At 51.7% G+C, this 17,015-nt stretch overlaps 1 protein-coding gene across 10 annotated transcripts in view; it reads left to right on the top strand.

Annotated features, from left to right (window-relative positions):
* The window catches only part of LOC143211109 (uncharacterized), a 40,146-nt gene extending 24,136 nt beyond the window's left edge, over nt 1–16,010 (top strand). For 9 of the 10 annotated variants that reach the window (XM_076428557.1, XM_076428558.1, XM_076428555.1 and 6 more), the window contains 5 exons: nt 1,387–1,588; nt 1,858–2,049; nt 3,067–3,643; nt 4,565–4,624; nt 15,162–16,010. In XM_076428557.1, coding sequence (XP_076284672.1) covers nt 1,403–1,588; nt 1,858–2,049; nt 3,067–3,643; nt 4,565–4,624; nt 15,162–15,874 — 1,728 coding nt within the window. In that variant the 5' untranslated portion in view covers nt 1,387–1,402 and the 3' untranslated portion in view covers nt 15,875–16,010. The remainder of the gene's footprint in view (nt 1–1,386; nt 1,589–1,857; nt 2,050–3,066; nt 3,644–4,564; nt 4,625–15,161) is intronic. The other variant, XM_076428560.1, reaches the window with a different exon arrangement.
* Nucleotides 16,011–17,015: the final 1,005 nt, after the last annotated feature.

Below are 17,015 nucleotides of genomic sequence, written 5' to 3'. Positions count from 1 at the left end.
ACCGCGTTCGTCAAACGAGAGAAACAGGCGAGAAAAGAAGAAACAAGGGAATGGGAATCGCTCACTTTCTTTTTTCTATCCGAGATCATTAATTCTATTCCCTGCGAGTATCATCGGATGCTTTTGTCATGGCGTGCCAGACCACATACGCGCGACACACAGACACGCGCGCGTAACGCACACACACGATTGTGTTCCGTGTTCTGGCTGTCGGGAGAGAGACTCGGCGAAGAGCAACGAGCACTGTAAATTTGTTTTAAGATCGTTCCGTTTCATTTCTCCGTTCCGTTTTTTTTTTTTTATCATTTCGCTAAGATAACACTATCAGCACACATTTAATGCCTGCGCTTTTATAAGTGGCGGAGAGAATTATTTAATCGTACGTTCTGGCTTCGCTCCAGCCTGGCGACCTAATTTTTTTCTTGTATGGTGCAAAGCAAAAAAGTAGTGTGTAACTCGTCTTCTCTCTCCCTCTCTCTCTCTCCTCCCGTCGTCGTCTATTTTTACATGGCCGCATGCACTCTTCAATTTCTTATTCGGCCGGTAAACGTCATCCGACCCGATTCGAGATTCGCGCACGGGTTCGAGGATCCACGATCCGCGGATCCTACACGATCAGCAACGGTGCGTGGGACTCGCGAGTGAATCGCGGAGATCCGAAAACCCGATTCCGCCGGTTCTGGACCCGGTGCCACGTAAAAATACCGCGCGGAATAACTCGGGGCCGTGGAAGTGGTGTGTTGTTTTGCAGCGGGCCGCCGACAGAGCGGGACAGAAACGGGACAGAGAGCACGACGCCCGTATTTTTATTCGCTCGGAATTAACAACATATGTTCCCGAGCGCGAGAGGAGACACCTACGAAACCCGCGGATTAATTCGGCCGTTATATAAGTTTTTCGGCGGCCCGGCAAATTGACATCTGCGCGATGCTAATTGTCTCTGGTGAAAACGAAAACCGGGACTGGTTCACGCTCGAATCGAACCGTGAGCATAGGCAAAATTCCGGTTACGGGTCTAGTGTACGGTGTGCCGGAATGGTTGAATTTCTTTGGACAGCAGCGGCGTCGTTTTGCGGACTGGACGGGCCACGGTTATCGAAAAATTATCGTCGCTTATCGGCGATATCGTGCACCTAGAAAACTCGAGTCCTCTGATTTCGCCCCGGTCTCCTTTACCGAGGACGCGGACGGCCGATTGGCTGCGATCGCGACGATCCGAAAACCCTCCTCTATCCTCTTCGGACCGGGCCGGGCCGGGACAAGCGACCGAGCGAGATGGAGAGAGGGAGAGAGAGAGAGGCGAAATATAATTTTATTCGCGGCAGATAAGATAAGCCCGATGTGTGACGGTTTATAATAGCGCACAATATTATTTTCTGATTATAGGTGAATAGATTTAACGATGGTAGATACGCAACACTTTTGCCTGCGATGGAACAATTACCAAAGCAGTATCACGACAGCGTTTGAGAACTTGAGGGACGATGAGGATTTCGTGGACGTCACACTGGCCTGCGATGGCAAGAGCCTCAAAGCGCATCGCGTCGTACTCTCCGCCTGCAGTCCCTACTTTAGAGAATTGCTCAAGGTAAGATAACACTCCCGTTGGTTTTTCCAACCCCGTAACCACCAACGTGGTCTCCCTCTCTCGGTTTTTATTGTCTCTATCTTTCTTTATCCCTCTCGAGCCACGATGGTTTTCATCCGGTTTTCCCAGCCGCGCGTTTTCTTCTTATTTGTCTCCCGTTCGAGCCGCGGGTCCGGGCTCGATACGATCATCGAGTGGAACGTCAATGTTGAACTAATGCGAGAAAATGTCTCTTCTTGTTCTCCTCCCCGCCAATCCCCGTTTCGCAGAGCACCCCGTGCAAACACCCGGTGATAGTACTTCAGGATGTAGCGTTCAGCGACTTGCACGCGCTGGTGGAGTTCATCTATCACGGGGAGGTGAACGTGCATCAGCGTTCCCTTAGCAGCTTCCTGAAGACCGCCGAGGTCCTCAGGGTATCGGGGCTCACGCAACAGGCGGACCAAACGGACAGGGATGAGGTAAGCCGTCTTTCTCTTACTCGTCGTCTCCCTCGGAAACCCTTCTACCCTATTCCCGACAGTCACGGAGACTCCGCGAGGGAAAAAAATACTGGAGGAGAAGCTCGAGGCTTCGAGGTTCGAGCTTCGAGGCTCGAGAGTCCTCTAATCTCGTCCACGGTCGAGCACACGGCCGCGAAACGATCGGCCTCCGCCATACGTGTAACCGTCGAGTCGCATACTCCGTGCTCTCGCGAATCGATTATGCCTTTTGCATGTTATCTCTGATAGAGACGTGACTTTCGACTAAAGAGGCCCCTTATCTCGCTGCACAATGTATATCCATCTTGATCCCAATCCATAATTGTCATAGGTCAAGCAAACAAAGATAACCGCGCCTGTTACAAATAGAAACCAGGCAATCGTAATCGGAGAAAGTAAACGATTAAATGAGAAATACGTGCACCGGGATATAGTACGATCATCGGAGAGAGAGCCCGATTTACTTATTAACCGAACGCCGGGATCCATATAGAGCCGCGGCTATTTCGGAGATCGACCGTGAATGTTTAACTTCGACGTTGTGTTCCCTCTAGACCGTTAATATTCTAACAGTGTCTTTTACTGGGGCGACACGATTCACGAATTACCTACCGCAGAAACCGGACAGACGCACCGATAAACTGACGAGGACGCTCAAAAAAAAATTAAAAAGATTTAAGAACGTCGGTGCATTAGTTTCAGTTTGATAAGATAATCAAAAGGAGGAAGACATTTTTATCTGGCCCCTGGCTCTTGCAACGAATGCAAACAGTTTTTATTTTGCATAAGGATCCGCAGCCTACTCGCGACACTTACCCGAGTAGCTGTCTCCCACAAATATCCTTTCTTACCAGACGAACCTGCTGAAAAAGGCACAGCCACTGTATCTATGAAAGAGAATAACGTGGGCGGGGACGAACGGGTCAGAATTGCGACGGATGAGAAGCTGAGGTCGCGTAGAATGCATATTAGCGTTGTGTGATTTCTGTTGGCTAGCTGTCCCACGTGCGCACGCTGGCCGCCGGAGGCAACCATCTTCCGTTCCATGAGAAATCGGACGAGAGTTTCCCGCGTGGCGGATCGCCGCCCATGCCGGTCACGCCGACGCCGACGACGGTACAGCAGATGGTCCGCAGGGCGCAGATACGCAGGAGACGGACGCCTAGCCCTCACGACGAGTCGATGGACAAGAAGCTGAGGACGCAGTCGCCGCCGTTGAACAACAACGACGCGACGCCGACGGACTTCTCGATGGTGAAGAACAACCATCTGTCGAGCAAGGTCGAGGGGAACGGTGTGCACGAGGAGAACAGCCCCCTCGGGGACAACATCAAGTGCGAGCCGCTAGAACTGACCGGCGGGAACAGCGGGAACGGTGGGAACAACGAGGACTCGTCGGACTCGGGCGCCGCGGCGTCGGACCGGCCACCGGCGTCCGCGAGCAGCAACGAACACGAACAAGAGTCCGAGCGCATCTCCTTGCCGAGTTTTTTACCCGACACCAAAATCTTGCACACCGGTGGCTTTAATTTCAGTATGGCCGCGCTCGCCCCGGAACACACGCCGTTGCCAGGTACGAACTTTCTTCATCATCCGTCCTGGCCTGTACGCATATTGACCAATTCTCTATTCACAACCCCTGGAAACCGATTTGTCTCACCCGGTCTTTTTCCATCGATAATTTGCACGTTCGTGATTAGCCGAGCATAGATGCGCGGTTCTTCTTATCTCTGATTTAATCGTTTCCAAATCTTTTATTTCATTCAAACTCGTGTTATAACGAAAATTGTTCGCGAAAATTGCAGATTCGATATGTCGAGCGTCAAAGGGCGAAATCAGCCCCTGAAATCACGCGTCGGATAATTTTGTTGAAACAGTAACGCAAAGTTCGGACGATGTACCTCTCGAGAGGGAAAAGTTTGAAACCCCGGGTCGCAGCAAAGATTCCTCGAGATGAGAAGATTATCAGAGTCTTTGAGCGGCCGGCAGGTTTCAAGCTCCTCCGATTTTCAGTTAGCACGGTGATCTAGCCAGAATGATTATTATCGGACGAGGTGATACGAATGTCCGGCGACCGCGGTTTCTAAAGCGAGAAGTTGCGCTCGAAGCGCAGAAAGTGTGCGACTGCTCCAGATAGACAGGATCGCATTCGGAATTGACCCGAGCCAATGGCGGACATCGATTCGTGCCGGCCACGAATTATCAGGAGACCGATTCTCCGAGCTGTTCTTTTATTATTAAAACGCTCGTTGAATTGAAATTAACGTTTGTTTCGGCCGCTATTTCGGTGGATAGTAGGTCGATCGTTTGTCGTTCGTCGAAATATCCTCGGTAATGAATCTTTCCTCGACCTTCTTCGACTGTAGAATCCTTAAACCGGTGGATCCTTGCATCCGTCGACCTTGTAGAGTCTCGTTACGATTGCGATGTTGCGTACAGGCCGTTGTTCGGTCGCTCGCCGAGCTCGAGCCTGCAATTCTACGTGTGACGATAGTGAAATTTCCAGGATTGGGCCACGGGTTGCAACCACCGGACTTGGCAGGAACTTCACAAGGTAAGAACGATCACTATTTAGCTGCGCCCCGGTAGAATCACCGGAAGCGAAGGGATCGAACCGGCTAAAAGGACTGGAATCTGTTTGTCGTTCTAAAATCTCTCGATCTCACGCGATCGATCGGTGAAGGAGGTCTTTCACGATTCGATCCTTCGCTCCATTGAGCCTACCACGGGCGATTTTGTTACGCTACTCCATTATTCTCCTCCGACAGTCGATACATCGTGGCCGCAAATCGTCTGCGGTGTAGCGGTTCGCTCTAATTAAAAAAAAGAAAGTAACTAAAAAGACTTGTGCAAAATATTTATCAGAGACTAACAAAAAAATCACGGATCATAAGAATGATCATTTTATATATATATATATATATTTCTACTGTTTACGATATTTCGATAATTTTAATTATAATTTAATATAATTTTAATTTTAATTTCATTTATTTGGTTGCGGTGAAAGAGCACTACTGTCTGCTTGGACGATTAAAACTTCTTCTAATTGGCATGCGTTACAAAAATCATCCGATATCATCATCCCTTATATGGTTGACCATTTACGATTCGCCTGCATATATTCGCATTCTCATGACGTCATAATGTTCCGCGGTTTGCCGGTGAATTCGACGTTGGACGCGCGAATTCGTGTCCATTTGGATTATTTTCCACCTCGGCTGTGCTTTTTTCCACGGAAAGATCTCTTGGATCGCGAAACGGGGACGAATTCGCTCGACGCAGCCGTCGAATTCGCCGAGAATCATTCGAATTGGCACGCAGCGACGAAAGCAAAAAGAAAAAAAAAGCATCGGTTCTCGACATCGCTGTACAAAACATACTATACTCGCCCGTTGATATCTCTATCGCGTCCGCGTCAGAAGTAGAACGCGAACCTTCTTCCACGCCCCGCAAAGAAACAAAAACACTGAAAGAACGGCATAGAAGCGGAGTCGGCGAGCAAAGATGCAACGACAAACCGTTGTTCTTCCCTTCTTCGTGTGCAGCTAACGTCCTCGGCAGAGATTTCCGATCCGATTAACCGCCTGTCGAGTTTCGCGCCGGTCGATCCACGATCTATCGTCGACGCATTACGCATACTCATTATGAACACGGGGTGTCGCCGTAGTCTTGTCGTGGGAGGCTTCCCTGCAAAAATTCGTGGAAAAGGTACGGTCACATCTCGCCAAAATTTATTCGACTGCTGGCCGTCCTCACCCTCGTGTGGACCATGCATAAATGAAACTTTTTATCACATTCTGCAATAGGGATCAATCAGTCTCAAGCTGAAATAGTCGATTTTCGTTGTTACATTTGAAAAAAATTATCAAAATGCACACATGGCTTTAACGGTAGGTCATGGACAGACGGCCATTCCTCGAGGACGGTTCCGATTTTCGACGGTGCGTTTTCCATGAATTTTTGGGCGGGTTTTCCGACTGCGTCGAGATTCTTGCAGCGCCCTGTGCATTCACACGTGCCGTGCTCGTATTGTCCAATTCGTGGTCGAAGTATTTTTGTATATCATTGTTGTCGTCCCATTTAACGTTTGGTAACGTTATACACGCCGCTGCCGCGATATCGCCGATACGACCGCATTATGACATTGCTTACCAGTCTTTATATTGACGAATATATACTTCTATCTCCCTAAACAATACAGACAAATGTGTACTATATATACCAATCACGTATCAGCGTTTCTGAAATCGGGGGAAGACAACATCGAAGCACGGAGCCATTTTTTCCCCGTTTAATTCGATTCACGTTCTTCGAATCTTTTCTACGAAATCGCGATCGACTTGATCGATTTGGGAAACGCTGTGTGTGTGAGAACCTGAAGGCTCGCCAGTGTGCACCGCGATTACACACGGAATTTCTAATCGCCTGGTCACGAGACAGCTTTGCAGCAGAGCCTGCTCGTTTTTGGTCGCGAAAGAGGATGTGATAGGTCAAGCCCGAAGTTTGTCACGTTCGAGTGACCCTGTTATCGCTGTGGCTGCGTCCTCCACGGTGCAGATACCACAATTTATTGCAGACCCTTTGATTCCGCGAGTGTCTGCTCTCTCCGGGGTGTCAGGGTTAACTAGTCAATAATTAACGAACCTCGCGAACACTCGAACACGCGAAACGGTTAATAGCGCGGATCTCTTTTTAGTTTGTAAAAATATTTGGTTCCCGCGGATCGGCGGAATCGATATCGTTGAAGGGAACTACCGAATAATTGACGATCCATTTCAAAACAGCCAATAGCAAAGATTTCAGTTTCGAAACATTTCGGGTCTCCGCGAATTAATGCTATTCTCGTAGGTTTGCATCGGTGGTGGTCCTTGAGGGGGTTTTCGCGCAAGAATCATAGTGTTTGCAGTGCGTTTTAATAAACGACCGTGTCCTGACAGCGCCAGAACCAGCCAACAGGCATCGTCGTTAAGTAAATTCAGGTGTGGCCACGCTCGCCGCGTTCACGAATTAATATTTGAACGGCTGGCTTATACTAGGTTAGTACTGAAAAAGTTATCAGGGGGCCGTCGATAAGGCCGCAGATGTTATCCGCGAAATTCAAGGTCCCTCTATCTCCGACGAACCAACGTGGCCAACTAAACATTGGCCTAAACTAAAAATACGACGACCTTGGTACGCCACTCACGTTCCCGCGGCGCACTGCGAATCATTAGACACATTAAATTATACGTGGCTCGTCGTTCGCGGCCCGTTCGGAACCCGCTCCCGTCTAGCCCGCCGTTATTTTCACTCGGCGTCTCCTTCCGAAAAATCTCTTCCTTCCACACACTCTCTTTCTCTCTCTCTCTCTCTCTTTCCCTCTTTCTCGCTTCCCTCGGATTCTCTCCGGCGAGAACTGGGGCCGCGATGCTTGCAAATATTCTTAACCCGGCTCCGCTCGATCCGAAATTTCCATTGTCATTGTCGCGCTGACAAAGAGGTGCCAATGCTCCTGCATAGAAACCAGTCCGACGCTCCGGGAATTCTAGAAAATCTGGAAGGGGATTATTGTCGCTAGAAAATTTATAAACGCGTTTTTCAGGGAGATTGTTGGCTTGGGGAAGTATTAGTATCAGTTTTGCAATTGATTTATTCATTTTTCGTATAAATGCATAAAACCCGCGGTCTAACAGCAGGATTGAAACATGGTCGCTAGAAAATTTATAAATGCGTTTTTCAGGGAGATTGTTGGCTTAGGGAAGTATTAGTATCAGTTTTGTATTTGATTTATTCATTTTTCCTATAAATGCGCGGTCTAATTACCAGGATTGAAACATGGCAGAATAATTAAAAAGAACAGCAAGGTTGGAAGAAATACTCGTTCTAAAAGTGGCTCTTCAAAAATCCGTTTTCCAATTGTTCGTCTGCTCTTCGAAAATCGAAACTTCGTGACCCGAGATCGGGACTGATTTCTTAATTAGTTTCAGACAATGCGAGATTCAGTTAGGCAATTGATCGATGAATGAATTTTTATAATTTCCGTATTTCTGAAATAAAGTCATTTTGACAGTTCAGTGTTGGTACAAATGCAGCGAATGCATGAGGATGCTCAAGACGCTCCCGATGAATCATTGATTTTAAGATCACTTCTGATCTCTGCGAGATCAAGACAATGTTACCACAGTGAGGCGAACAGAGACAAAACGCAGCAGAGGCGGCTGCAGGCCGTACGCTCAAAAATAGCCCGTGTTCTCGCCGTTAAAAACGGGACCGCGGATTCGCGTTCGATTTTCGAGCGTGCATTTTCGAGCGTGTCCGCGAAAATTGCTGTCGGGGTAACGGGTGGACTCGGGATCGCGGCTCGATCGTCCGATCGATCCGTAATCGGTCATTTGCTCCGGCGTTCCACGGCGAAACGGGGCATTTGTTTTTCGCATTTTTTATCTCGCCAAGGTCCCCGGCGCACGGTATCGTATCTATCGGTCGAGGGAGAGAGAAAGAGAGGACGGTCGTGTACACCGGCGACAGACATTTTTCGGTGCGGAGCCGAACGGGATTGCAACCCGCGCGGTGATTTTTGGCAGCGTTTCAAGCGGGCGAGAAACGAGAGATAGTTGTGTGTAGCCGGCGCAGGGTCGTCGGTCTCTCCGCCAAACTTTCCACCTACTCTCGGTTCGTTAACGACAATAACGTCCGAATTAAACGTTGTCGCCGGGGCCGGCCGGTGTTTCGCGCGCCGCTCTGCTCTGCGCCCGTTGCCTCGTTACGCGAACTATCGTTGAGCTGCCGTGCCGCGCCGGTGTCTTTTTTTCTAGCCGCGAAATTACGAGAGCGGAAAAGTTACTGGGCGGCCACGCCGCGATACAGAATTTCCTGTCGAGTGGCTCGTCGTCTCGAGGACCAAACGATTGACGACGGATAGTAGTTTGCTAGTGTGCGGCGCACTCGGTACAGTTAGTGTCGATCGTTATCGCGGCGCGGCAATCGGGAGAGCAAGGTCTAAAAGTTTCGCCGGTCACGCAATTTAGAAAGCGCGCGTTATCGCGAACGGGCCGGCTCGGCCCGGCCCGGGTCCGATAAAGTGAAATTTTGATATTCGCGAATTGGACGAGCGCGGAGCGTGGTGGCGAGGCGAGAGGGAATCGCGCGATGTTTCACGCTGAACGCCGCCGCGCCGCCCCCTCCGGCTCTTTAATCGTCTTCGGCTCGTAATGGCTGCTGCGGTTACGTAAAAACAAATCGCGCCCAGATAGAAAGTACCAACGCGCGCGACCACTTGTCGCCGGAATCCGCACCGAACCGAGACCCGAGCAGCTTCTTCTTTGTTCGGCTCGAGGTTCGACCGACAGGCTGCCTGCTCGCCTCATTCGATCTTTTTATTCCGAGCGGCGCGGCGGCTGCGAGCATATGCTCGCCAGTCCTCGCCCGCGAGTTTCTAGGCGGATTCGCCGCGCGACGTCGAAAAATTTCGAGACCGCGAACGGATTTCTACAAGACGCGTTCTCCTACTTCTCTTATGCTTCTTGCTCCGCGCTCGCGATTCGTACAAATTGTCCTCCGACGCTCGACTTCCGTCAAATCCACTTTTTTTATTGCTACTTGAATACCGTATTTTATAGAGCGCCGCAAACAATGGAAATTATACGACCGATTTGGTTAACCTCTTGCACTCGTCTGTTATTTTTCTCCGCGAAATGGCGAATTTAACACGATCGGGCAGCATTTGAAATTGAAATGGATGAGTGACGTCCGCGGACGTCCCTGCGCAATTCCTTTGATAGTTGTCGTCTGTGTTCGCAAGAGTCCTAAGTCCTCAATGAACTACTTCGACGTCGTCACACCGACTTGCAGATTGTGACAAAAATGAGTCGGTGAAACCCTGAACTCTTTTTCTACATTCTCATAAAAATCTACACAGTCTAATCATAACATCAATTTTCCCATCTTCTTGCATCCCGTAAGCCACGATAAAATTCGAATTACTCGAATATATTCGAATAGGAATGTATATTATCAGCTGTTCTTAAAAGAATGATTACAATAGGGTCGACAAAGACCCAGTACAGCTCCTGCTGGTAGTTACTCGTCAGCTTAACCGGGCTAAAATAAGAGCGAAAAATGCTCCGAAATATTTCAGCGAAGGCCGTTTCGCGAGCCGCGCGATTCGCCGCGTATTCTTTTCGGCACTTAGGAGCAGGCTGGCCATAGTCCCGCAGCCTGCTGTTTATTGAGCGTGCCCGAAAGAGAGACGAGGAAGGAGAGAGACGGAGAGCGAACGAGCCGGAGCACGGTAGAGAAAGAGAGAAAGAGGTTTCGCATAGAGCCGACACACTCGGGAGAAAGATGCGTTTATCGCGGTCTAATTTTAAATCTATTCATTCTGTTTCTTTCTTTCTCGCGTGGCCTCTCACTCTCTCATCGCACGACGTTTCTCGTTGGTCTCGGTTTCGATGTCGTTATCGCGAAGAAAGAAGAAATTCGTTTCCCCGGGCCTAGATATATTCTTAGCCGGTTTCGTCGGCGAGCACTAAAAATTGTTTTTAAAAAACCGATACCGCGGCGGGCCTAGCGGGAGTGGGAGAGTAAAAAGCGTCGAGAAAGAGAGGAAAAGAGAGAGAGAGAGGGATAGCACAGCGGGTCCCGCCGCAACGCGATTCCCTTTTCTCTTCTTTGGCCCACCCCCAACCCCCCGAACAGTTTTTTCCTCTATTTCCTCCGTCCGTGGTTTTCTGCTCTTTTTCCGCGAACGCGGCGCTTGCATCCGCGGTAACCTGTTGTAAAATCCGGCCGCATAAAAATAGCGGGTGCCAGGCCGTTGCAGAGGCTCGTCGCGTGAGCACTTTATCCTCTGTTTCACTCACTCTCTCTCTCTCTCTCTCTCTCTCTCTCTCTCTCTCTCTCTCTCTCTCTCTCTCTTTCTGCTGGCTTATACGCTCGCGCACGCTCGCGAGTTCGAGCGAGTGCTACGTCTCTTTGTATCGAGGGGCGCGTGTTGCAGCGCATCGAGCAAATATTTATTTCACGGGACGTTCCCGCTGCCGGACACCCGTTGCGCTCTCTTGCTCTCTCCTCTCTCTCTCTCTCACTTTTTGCTCCTCTTCTTCTCGTTTTCCCTCCGGCTTCCTCTTTTTTCCTCTTCCTCCTCCTCCTCGTCCAACTACGACGACGTAGCCGCTTTTTCGACGACTGGCCGAATTCCTGCAACGAAAGCGCTCGACTTATGCCGGTCCAGTTTCGCGCCCCATCGCTGCAATTCCAGAAACCATTTGCAACGAAATCGACGCCGTGATTCACACCGTCCATTCAACTATACGTTACCCGTTTACACGTTTTCTACTAAATGCTATTCAGGGTCTAGTAGACGCGTCACAATTACGGTTCTCAATTATCTCGGTCTCTTTGTTCGCTGGTTTTCTTTATCGCAGTGATTCGCATTTTTATTCGCACGTTTGTCATACGGAAATCGAGTGGGGAATGCTCTAATCCTAACACCACAATGCTTCAAGTTTTATTCGCAGCTTCGGCAATCGGATGCAACAGTTCTGTGCGAACAAATCTTCGAGTCACCGCTGGATAAAATGATATTGAACGAATCTAATAAATGAATCCTTGCGAAGGGGGTGTTCAGTCAGAATAGGATGGATTATGTCTGCTATACACTACTTTGACAAGATCATACAAAATGCGCTATCGAAGTATTTTCCTGCATCTCACAACTATTACGATTCTGTTAACCGTGCGGAACGAAGAAATGCAGTCGAAAGGGGGACAGTACTATCTTCGGCGGCCCTGTCGAAAAAGGCGTTTTCTCGATCGTCGGAGGGATCGACCGAGCGTTTCATTTTCGCGATCGATAAACCTGTTCCCGCGAGAGATCAACGTCGCCGGTGTTCGCGTCTTGTGGGCCCGGGAGCCGGGAGGGGCCGGGGGGACGCGTTTTATATCGGGACTCGTGAAACTAGTCGAGGTAAAGAAATTTCGGGGTTACGTAACCCGGTTTGCTAATGGCCTGTTTGCGAAACGCGGAATTCATGCTGCCATCTGCCGACGTTGCCGATTCCGGCGACGCGCGCGCGCATGTGTCTGTGTGTGCGCGCTTGTAACCTACACCCATTCGTTCTCTCCGTCTGTTCTTCGGCTTCGGTGTTCTCTGTCGCGCGGATCGTCTCCTTGTGCATACATCTATTTACTCGATACTTAGTCATCTTCTCGTTCTCTCTTTCTCTCCGTGGTTCCTCCGTCTCGATTCTACAAACACCGTCGTCGTCGTCGTTGTCGGTGTGTTTCGCGGTGTTGGTTCGTTTCGGTAGCGGACGATTCGCGCGCGGCTGGCAATTTACTTTCGTATGGCGAACGCGCGAAGGCGAATGACGATGAGAGGATGACGGCTCGGGACGGGTTCGGGACGAGACGAGACTCGGGACTGCGAGAGAGTGAGAGAGAGCGAGAGAGGAGAGGCAGCGGGGGCGGGGGCGAGGCGCCTGCCAAGGCCAAACGAAAGTTCGTTTCTGAACCAAATCCGACGGAATTTTTTATCTGTAGTATGTGTATTTATCGGGGACGCCCAGGTCTAGCTGCTTGTTTTCGCCTCGCCTGCGCTATTATCGATGATGAACTTGAGGTGACCTCGAAAACTGCGCAACAGTGAGCAGCGCGGGTGTCGCGATCAGTGAAAGACCTCGTCGGAGCGACGGAGCTAGAGAACCCACGGGGTTAGGAAGTAGGGGTCAGGGAGGGGCAGAGGAGAGAAAGAGAGAGAGAGAGAGGAGGGGCGTTTACACTTTCGCTCTATATCATTTGCTGTCACGGGCCGCGATCTCTTTTTCTCCCTTTTTCCTCGTTTCGCGACGCTTTCCAAAACCGTTCGCCGCGCGATACCGCTCTCGAGTCGCGTTCCTTCCTCTCCTCTCCTCTCCCGGGACCGTGTTCGATTTTTTCTTCGATATACATCTGGAAACTTAGAATTACGGAGGTAGGAACCGTGGTTAGAGAGGCACGCGTCTATCTAGTCGCCAAGCGGAGTTGTAGATTCGAGCGGGTTACGTAAGAGAGTCGTGGCAAAAAATCGATCGTCGCGTTCTGCGATGGGGACGGGACTTTCTTTCGCCGCCCATTGGCGAACTGGTAACGGCCGCGGTGTTATCGCGGGATTTTCGAGGACCGATCGGAAATCAATAAAGCTTGTTTACGTTATTGGCCGAATCGCGATCTCCGGGAGAGGCGTACGCCACTCATGCTCTCTCGCTCTGACTCTCATCAAAGAGAGTGAGAGAGAGAGAGAGAGGCAAGGTGAAGGTCTACTCGGTCGCGGTGCTTAATTCATCGAGGCAGTTTAGTTTCGAGCCCCACCGCCAGTCTCCAGCAGCGACCGAGAGCACAGACGAGACTCTCGCGAAGAAATTGGCCTTGCTTCATCGTTCCCGATCGGCCGGCAGCGGCGGCGGCGAGCAAAAATCATCATCGAGACATAGAGGCCGTGAACGAACGTCCCCATAGATCGTCGAGCAACGAACGTATCTCGGGCTTGTTGCTCGATTTTCTCCGGTCAAGCCCCCGGAAGAAAGCGACGAGCCCGGAACACAGAGTTATCGGTTTGATCGCGGCAGTGATTTCGCGAAACGCGCAACCGCATATCGAGGGAAAAGAGGGCCTGGGAGGGCCAAAGGGAGGAGGGTGTCGGAGGGGGGCGAGAGAGCTCAAGTTCTTGCTCCCGTTCTCCTCCTTGGTTCGCGAGAGCCCCGTCTTCTCCGTCCGCGTGCCCCCCACCACTGTCCACGTAACTCTTTCAAAAAGTTCGTAAGACTCGCGTAACCAATCCGGAAGCTACTTAGATTTTTCCCTCCCCGCCGATCCCTCTGTCCTTTCCTCCCTACCTCCCTCCCTCTCCCTCTCCCCCCGCGAGCCCTGTGTCCCCTCCTCCTCTGCATGGGTTCGCTCCTGTTCCCTCCTGATTCTTTCCGTCTCTGTCTCTTGGTTTCCCTTCTTGCGCCAGAGAGTGAGCGAAGTCGTTCCCCCTGTTCGGCCCTCCTCGTCGTCGTTGGCTGCTCCCGGAGTTTCGTAGTCGCGCGCGGAGTGTAGCGGGAGCTATCGATCGCCGTGGCTCTCCGCGCTTAGAGTCAACATCAGTCATAATACAGCGCAACGGCATACGGGGGGTTATTAAGAATAATACGCATCCTAGGTATATATCCCCTTCCCGAGGCGAGGCACCGCGGAAAAACAGGGGAAGGAGTGCGGCTCGTGGGAGAGACGCGGGGGGAGGGGGGGTGGTGGTTCCCGTTGCTAGGGTAACCGGCTGGGTAAAATCCCGCAAAGAAGAAGCATCGCCCGTTATGTTCCTGTGTGCCGGCTCTTCTGTGCTGCTCTCTTGCTCTTGCTCTTGCTCTCGCCTACCACACTTACACGCCCGTTACCACCGGGCGCGCTCTCCCGTTGTATCGACATCTCATCCTCGGCGGACGTTATACCGGCTTTTATGAGACGATGAATACGCGTACGATCGCCCTCCTTCCCCCCTCCAGATCTCCCCGAGAAACCCTCCGCCCTTCGCCGAGTATCGAAAGGAGATCGCGACACGCTCGCCAGGAGGTTGTCGCATAAACGTAGGATCTTAGGAGAAAGAGGGAACCGTGCTGATCACACAGCTCCTGACATCGCCCCCATGATCGAACCCTCCGCTATCCTAACCTCCAGTTGTTCTATGAGAAGTTCCGTTCGCGTGAAAAGATGTATTCCTCGTCCACGAGAAGATGGCACATATTTCGACAGAGGGGGATCCCACCCCGCTCTGAACGCTAGCGTAGTAGGGATGTAGGTTTCTGGAGGGACAGCGTAACATTGTCGTGACCGCATCGTTCCGTTTGTTGTGCCATCTTCTCGTGGCCGATAAGTACCATGTGCGTTTAAGCTGTTCGCATTTGGCCTCTCTCTCTCTCTCTCTCTCTGTCTTTTCTGTTACCACCCACCCCCGAGACCCTGCGCGCTGCGTCCACCCCCGACGATCTAGCCTCTCGACGCGGGACGAGGAGTCGTGTGTCGGCTCGTGTGTGCGATTAATTAATACCGCGGGACACCTCGGTTGGACTCAGCCCCCTCCTCTTTGGTTGCAGACCGGGAGGTCGCCGAGGAGGACGGGGGTTGGCAGTCCGCTACCAACGGAGATGGTCAACGGGAAAGATCGGCCGATTGCCAAGGTCAGGCGGGAACTGGCCGGTGCGTGGTGGTGCAGGGACACCAGCAGCACCAGGAGCTGCCGATAATCGATCTGTTAGACGACATAACCGATCAGATGCAGATCGTGCTCAAGTCGGAGCCGATGTCGCCGAAGATAGACGAGCTCGAGTCCTGTCTGCTCGCCGAGCAGCTCGATCCCGCCGGGGATCGCGGCACGGTCGCTTCTGTAAGCAACAATCGTCGTCCGAGCCAGCATCAGCAGGCATCGAGAACGTCGTTGACCGAGACGACCGTGCCGTTCGCCGATCTACGCTGGCTGACGCAGAACGGCAACCAACAGACCACCGCCACGAACGCCAAGTCCCGCGATTCCTCGCGGAACGATCAACAAGAGAGCAAACAACAATCGTCGTCGAACAACCGCTCGACCAGCGGCACTTACTGCAACTTCTGCCAGAAGACGTTCTCGCGAGCCTGGTCCCTGCAGAGGCACCTGGCGGACACGCACTTTTACGTGCCTCAGTCGCTCTCCTGCGATCAATGCGGCAGGAGTTACAAGTCCAGAAACAGCCTGGTCAGCCACAAGAGCCAGTACCACGCGAGGAAGGAGCGCAAGGAGCACGAGGAACCGTGCGAGGTCACGTATTGACCGGCGTCCAAGGTTTACTGACCGAATTGCGCCGAGGACCAGCACGTCTTGACCCCGAGTACCCGAGGCTCCTCCGAGACCCGCCCCCGCGATGCGAAACGATCGCGAGATGTCGTTTAGGCTTTTGTACATACCGTGAACCCCCTTCTCTTTTGTACATATAAACTTTCCTAGACCAGACGTGGGCAGCGAGACGGGAGACTGTCTCGTTCTCCTCGCGGTAGGCGTGGCTTCCACGCTCCTGCCGGAGCCAGTTGCCCCGCGGGGCAATTGAGGGCCCAAGCCTGCTCTAGGTGGTGCTTCACATCTTCGCCACCCCGAACGTTCTAGTCTTCCGACCGTGTGGAACGAGTTACCTCGATACACGCCAAAGAAAGTATACAATGTCTAGTAGGCACACACGATGCCCGCGTTTAGCCTAAGTTCGAGAAACGGGGTGTTCGCCGGGAGCACAACCCCCCGCGTCGCGCCGGTCGCGCTTCGCTTTTTGGAAATGAGTTCCGCCATCTGTAAGTTGGCCGGCGAGTTCGCGCGCGAATCGATACGTCTCTCTTTCGGTAACCACCGTGCTCTTCTTCATCTACACCCCCGCCAGAAAACCAGCTCCGGGGGTAGCTTCTACCCCCGACACGGCGACACAGCGAACTCTCCGCATAGCTTTCACCACCGCCCTCCCCCAACGGTCGATCACACCGAGAGGCTGTTATCCGCTCGCCGTTTCGCGCTTCGATCCGCTTCGGGATTTTTGCCGACGGAGCTTCGCGTCCCGTCGACGAGTTTCGTCGCGTACGCTCTCGTCGGTGAGATCGCGCTCGCGACCGCCGCGGCGGCCAAGGACGAATCTATTTATCGGACGAATGGACTATAAACCCATCCTATCTATCTGACCGGGCCTTTAAAAATAATTTTCAAGATACGGGCCGCACACGAGACGCTCCGTAATCGTTCCGTCCCGCGTCTCTTGCCAGAAAAATCGCTGACACGAGCCTCGGTTCTGGTTACCTGTCGCTCGCCGCTTTACCGAGGACCGATCGCGCTCGCCGATATAAGGCCGTCGACGAATGTTATTAGCGTGTAGCGTGGATGTCGTTTAGAGCTGAGATTGAGAAAATAAAGGACGATTCGAAGGAAGGAAAACTCG

The sequence above is a fragment of the Lasioglossum baleicum genome, chromosome 8 (assembly GCF_051020765.1).
Source record: "Lasioglossum baleicum chromosome 8, iyLasBale1, whole genome shotgun sequence".
Lineage (NCBI taxonomy): Eukaryota > Metazoa > Arthropoda > Insecta > Hymenoptera > Halictidae > Lasioglossum > Lasioglossum baleicum.
Note: the sequence above shows the minus strand (reverse complement) of the source record. Positions and strands in the feature narration are given on the sequence as shown.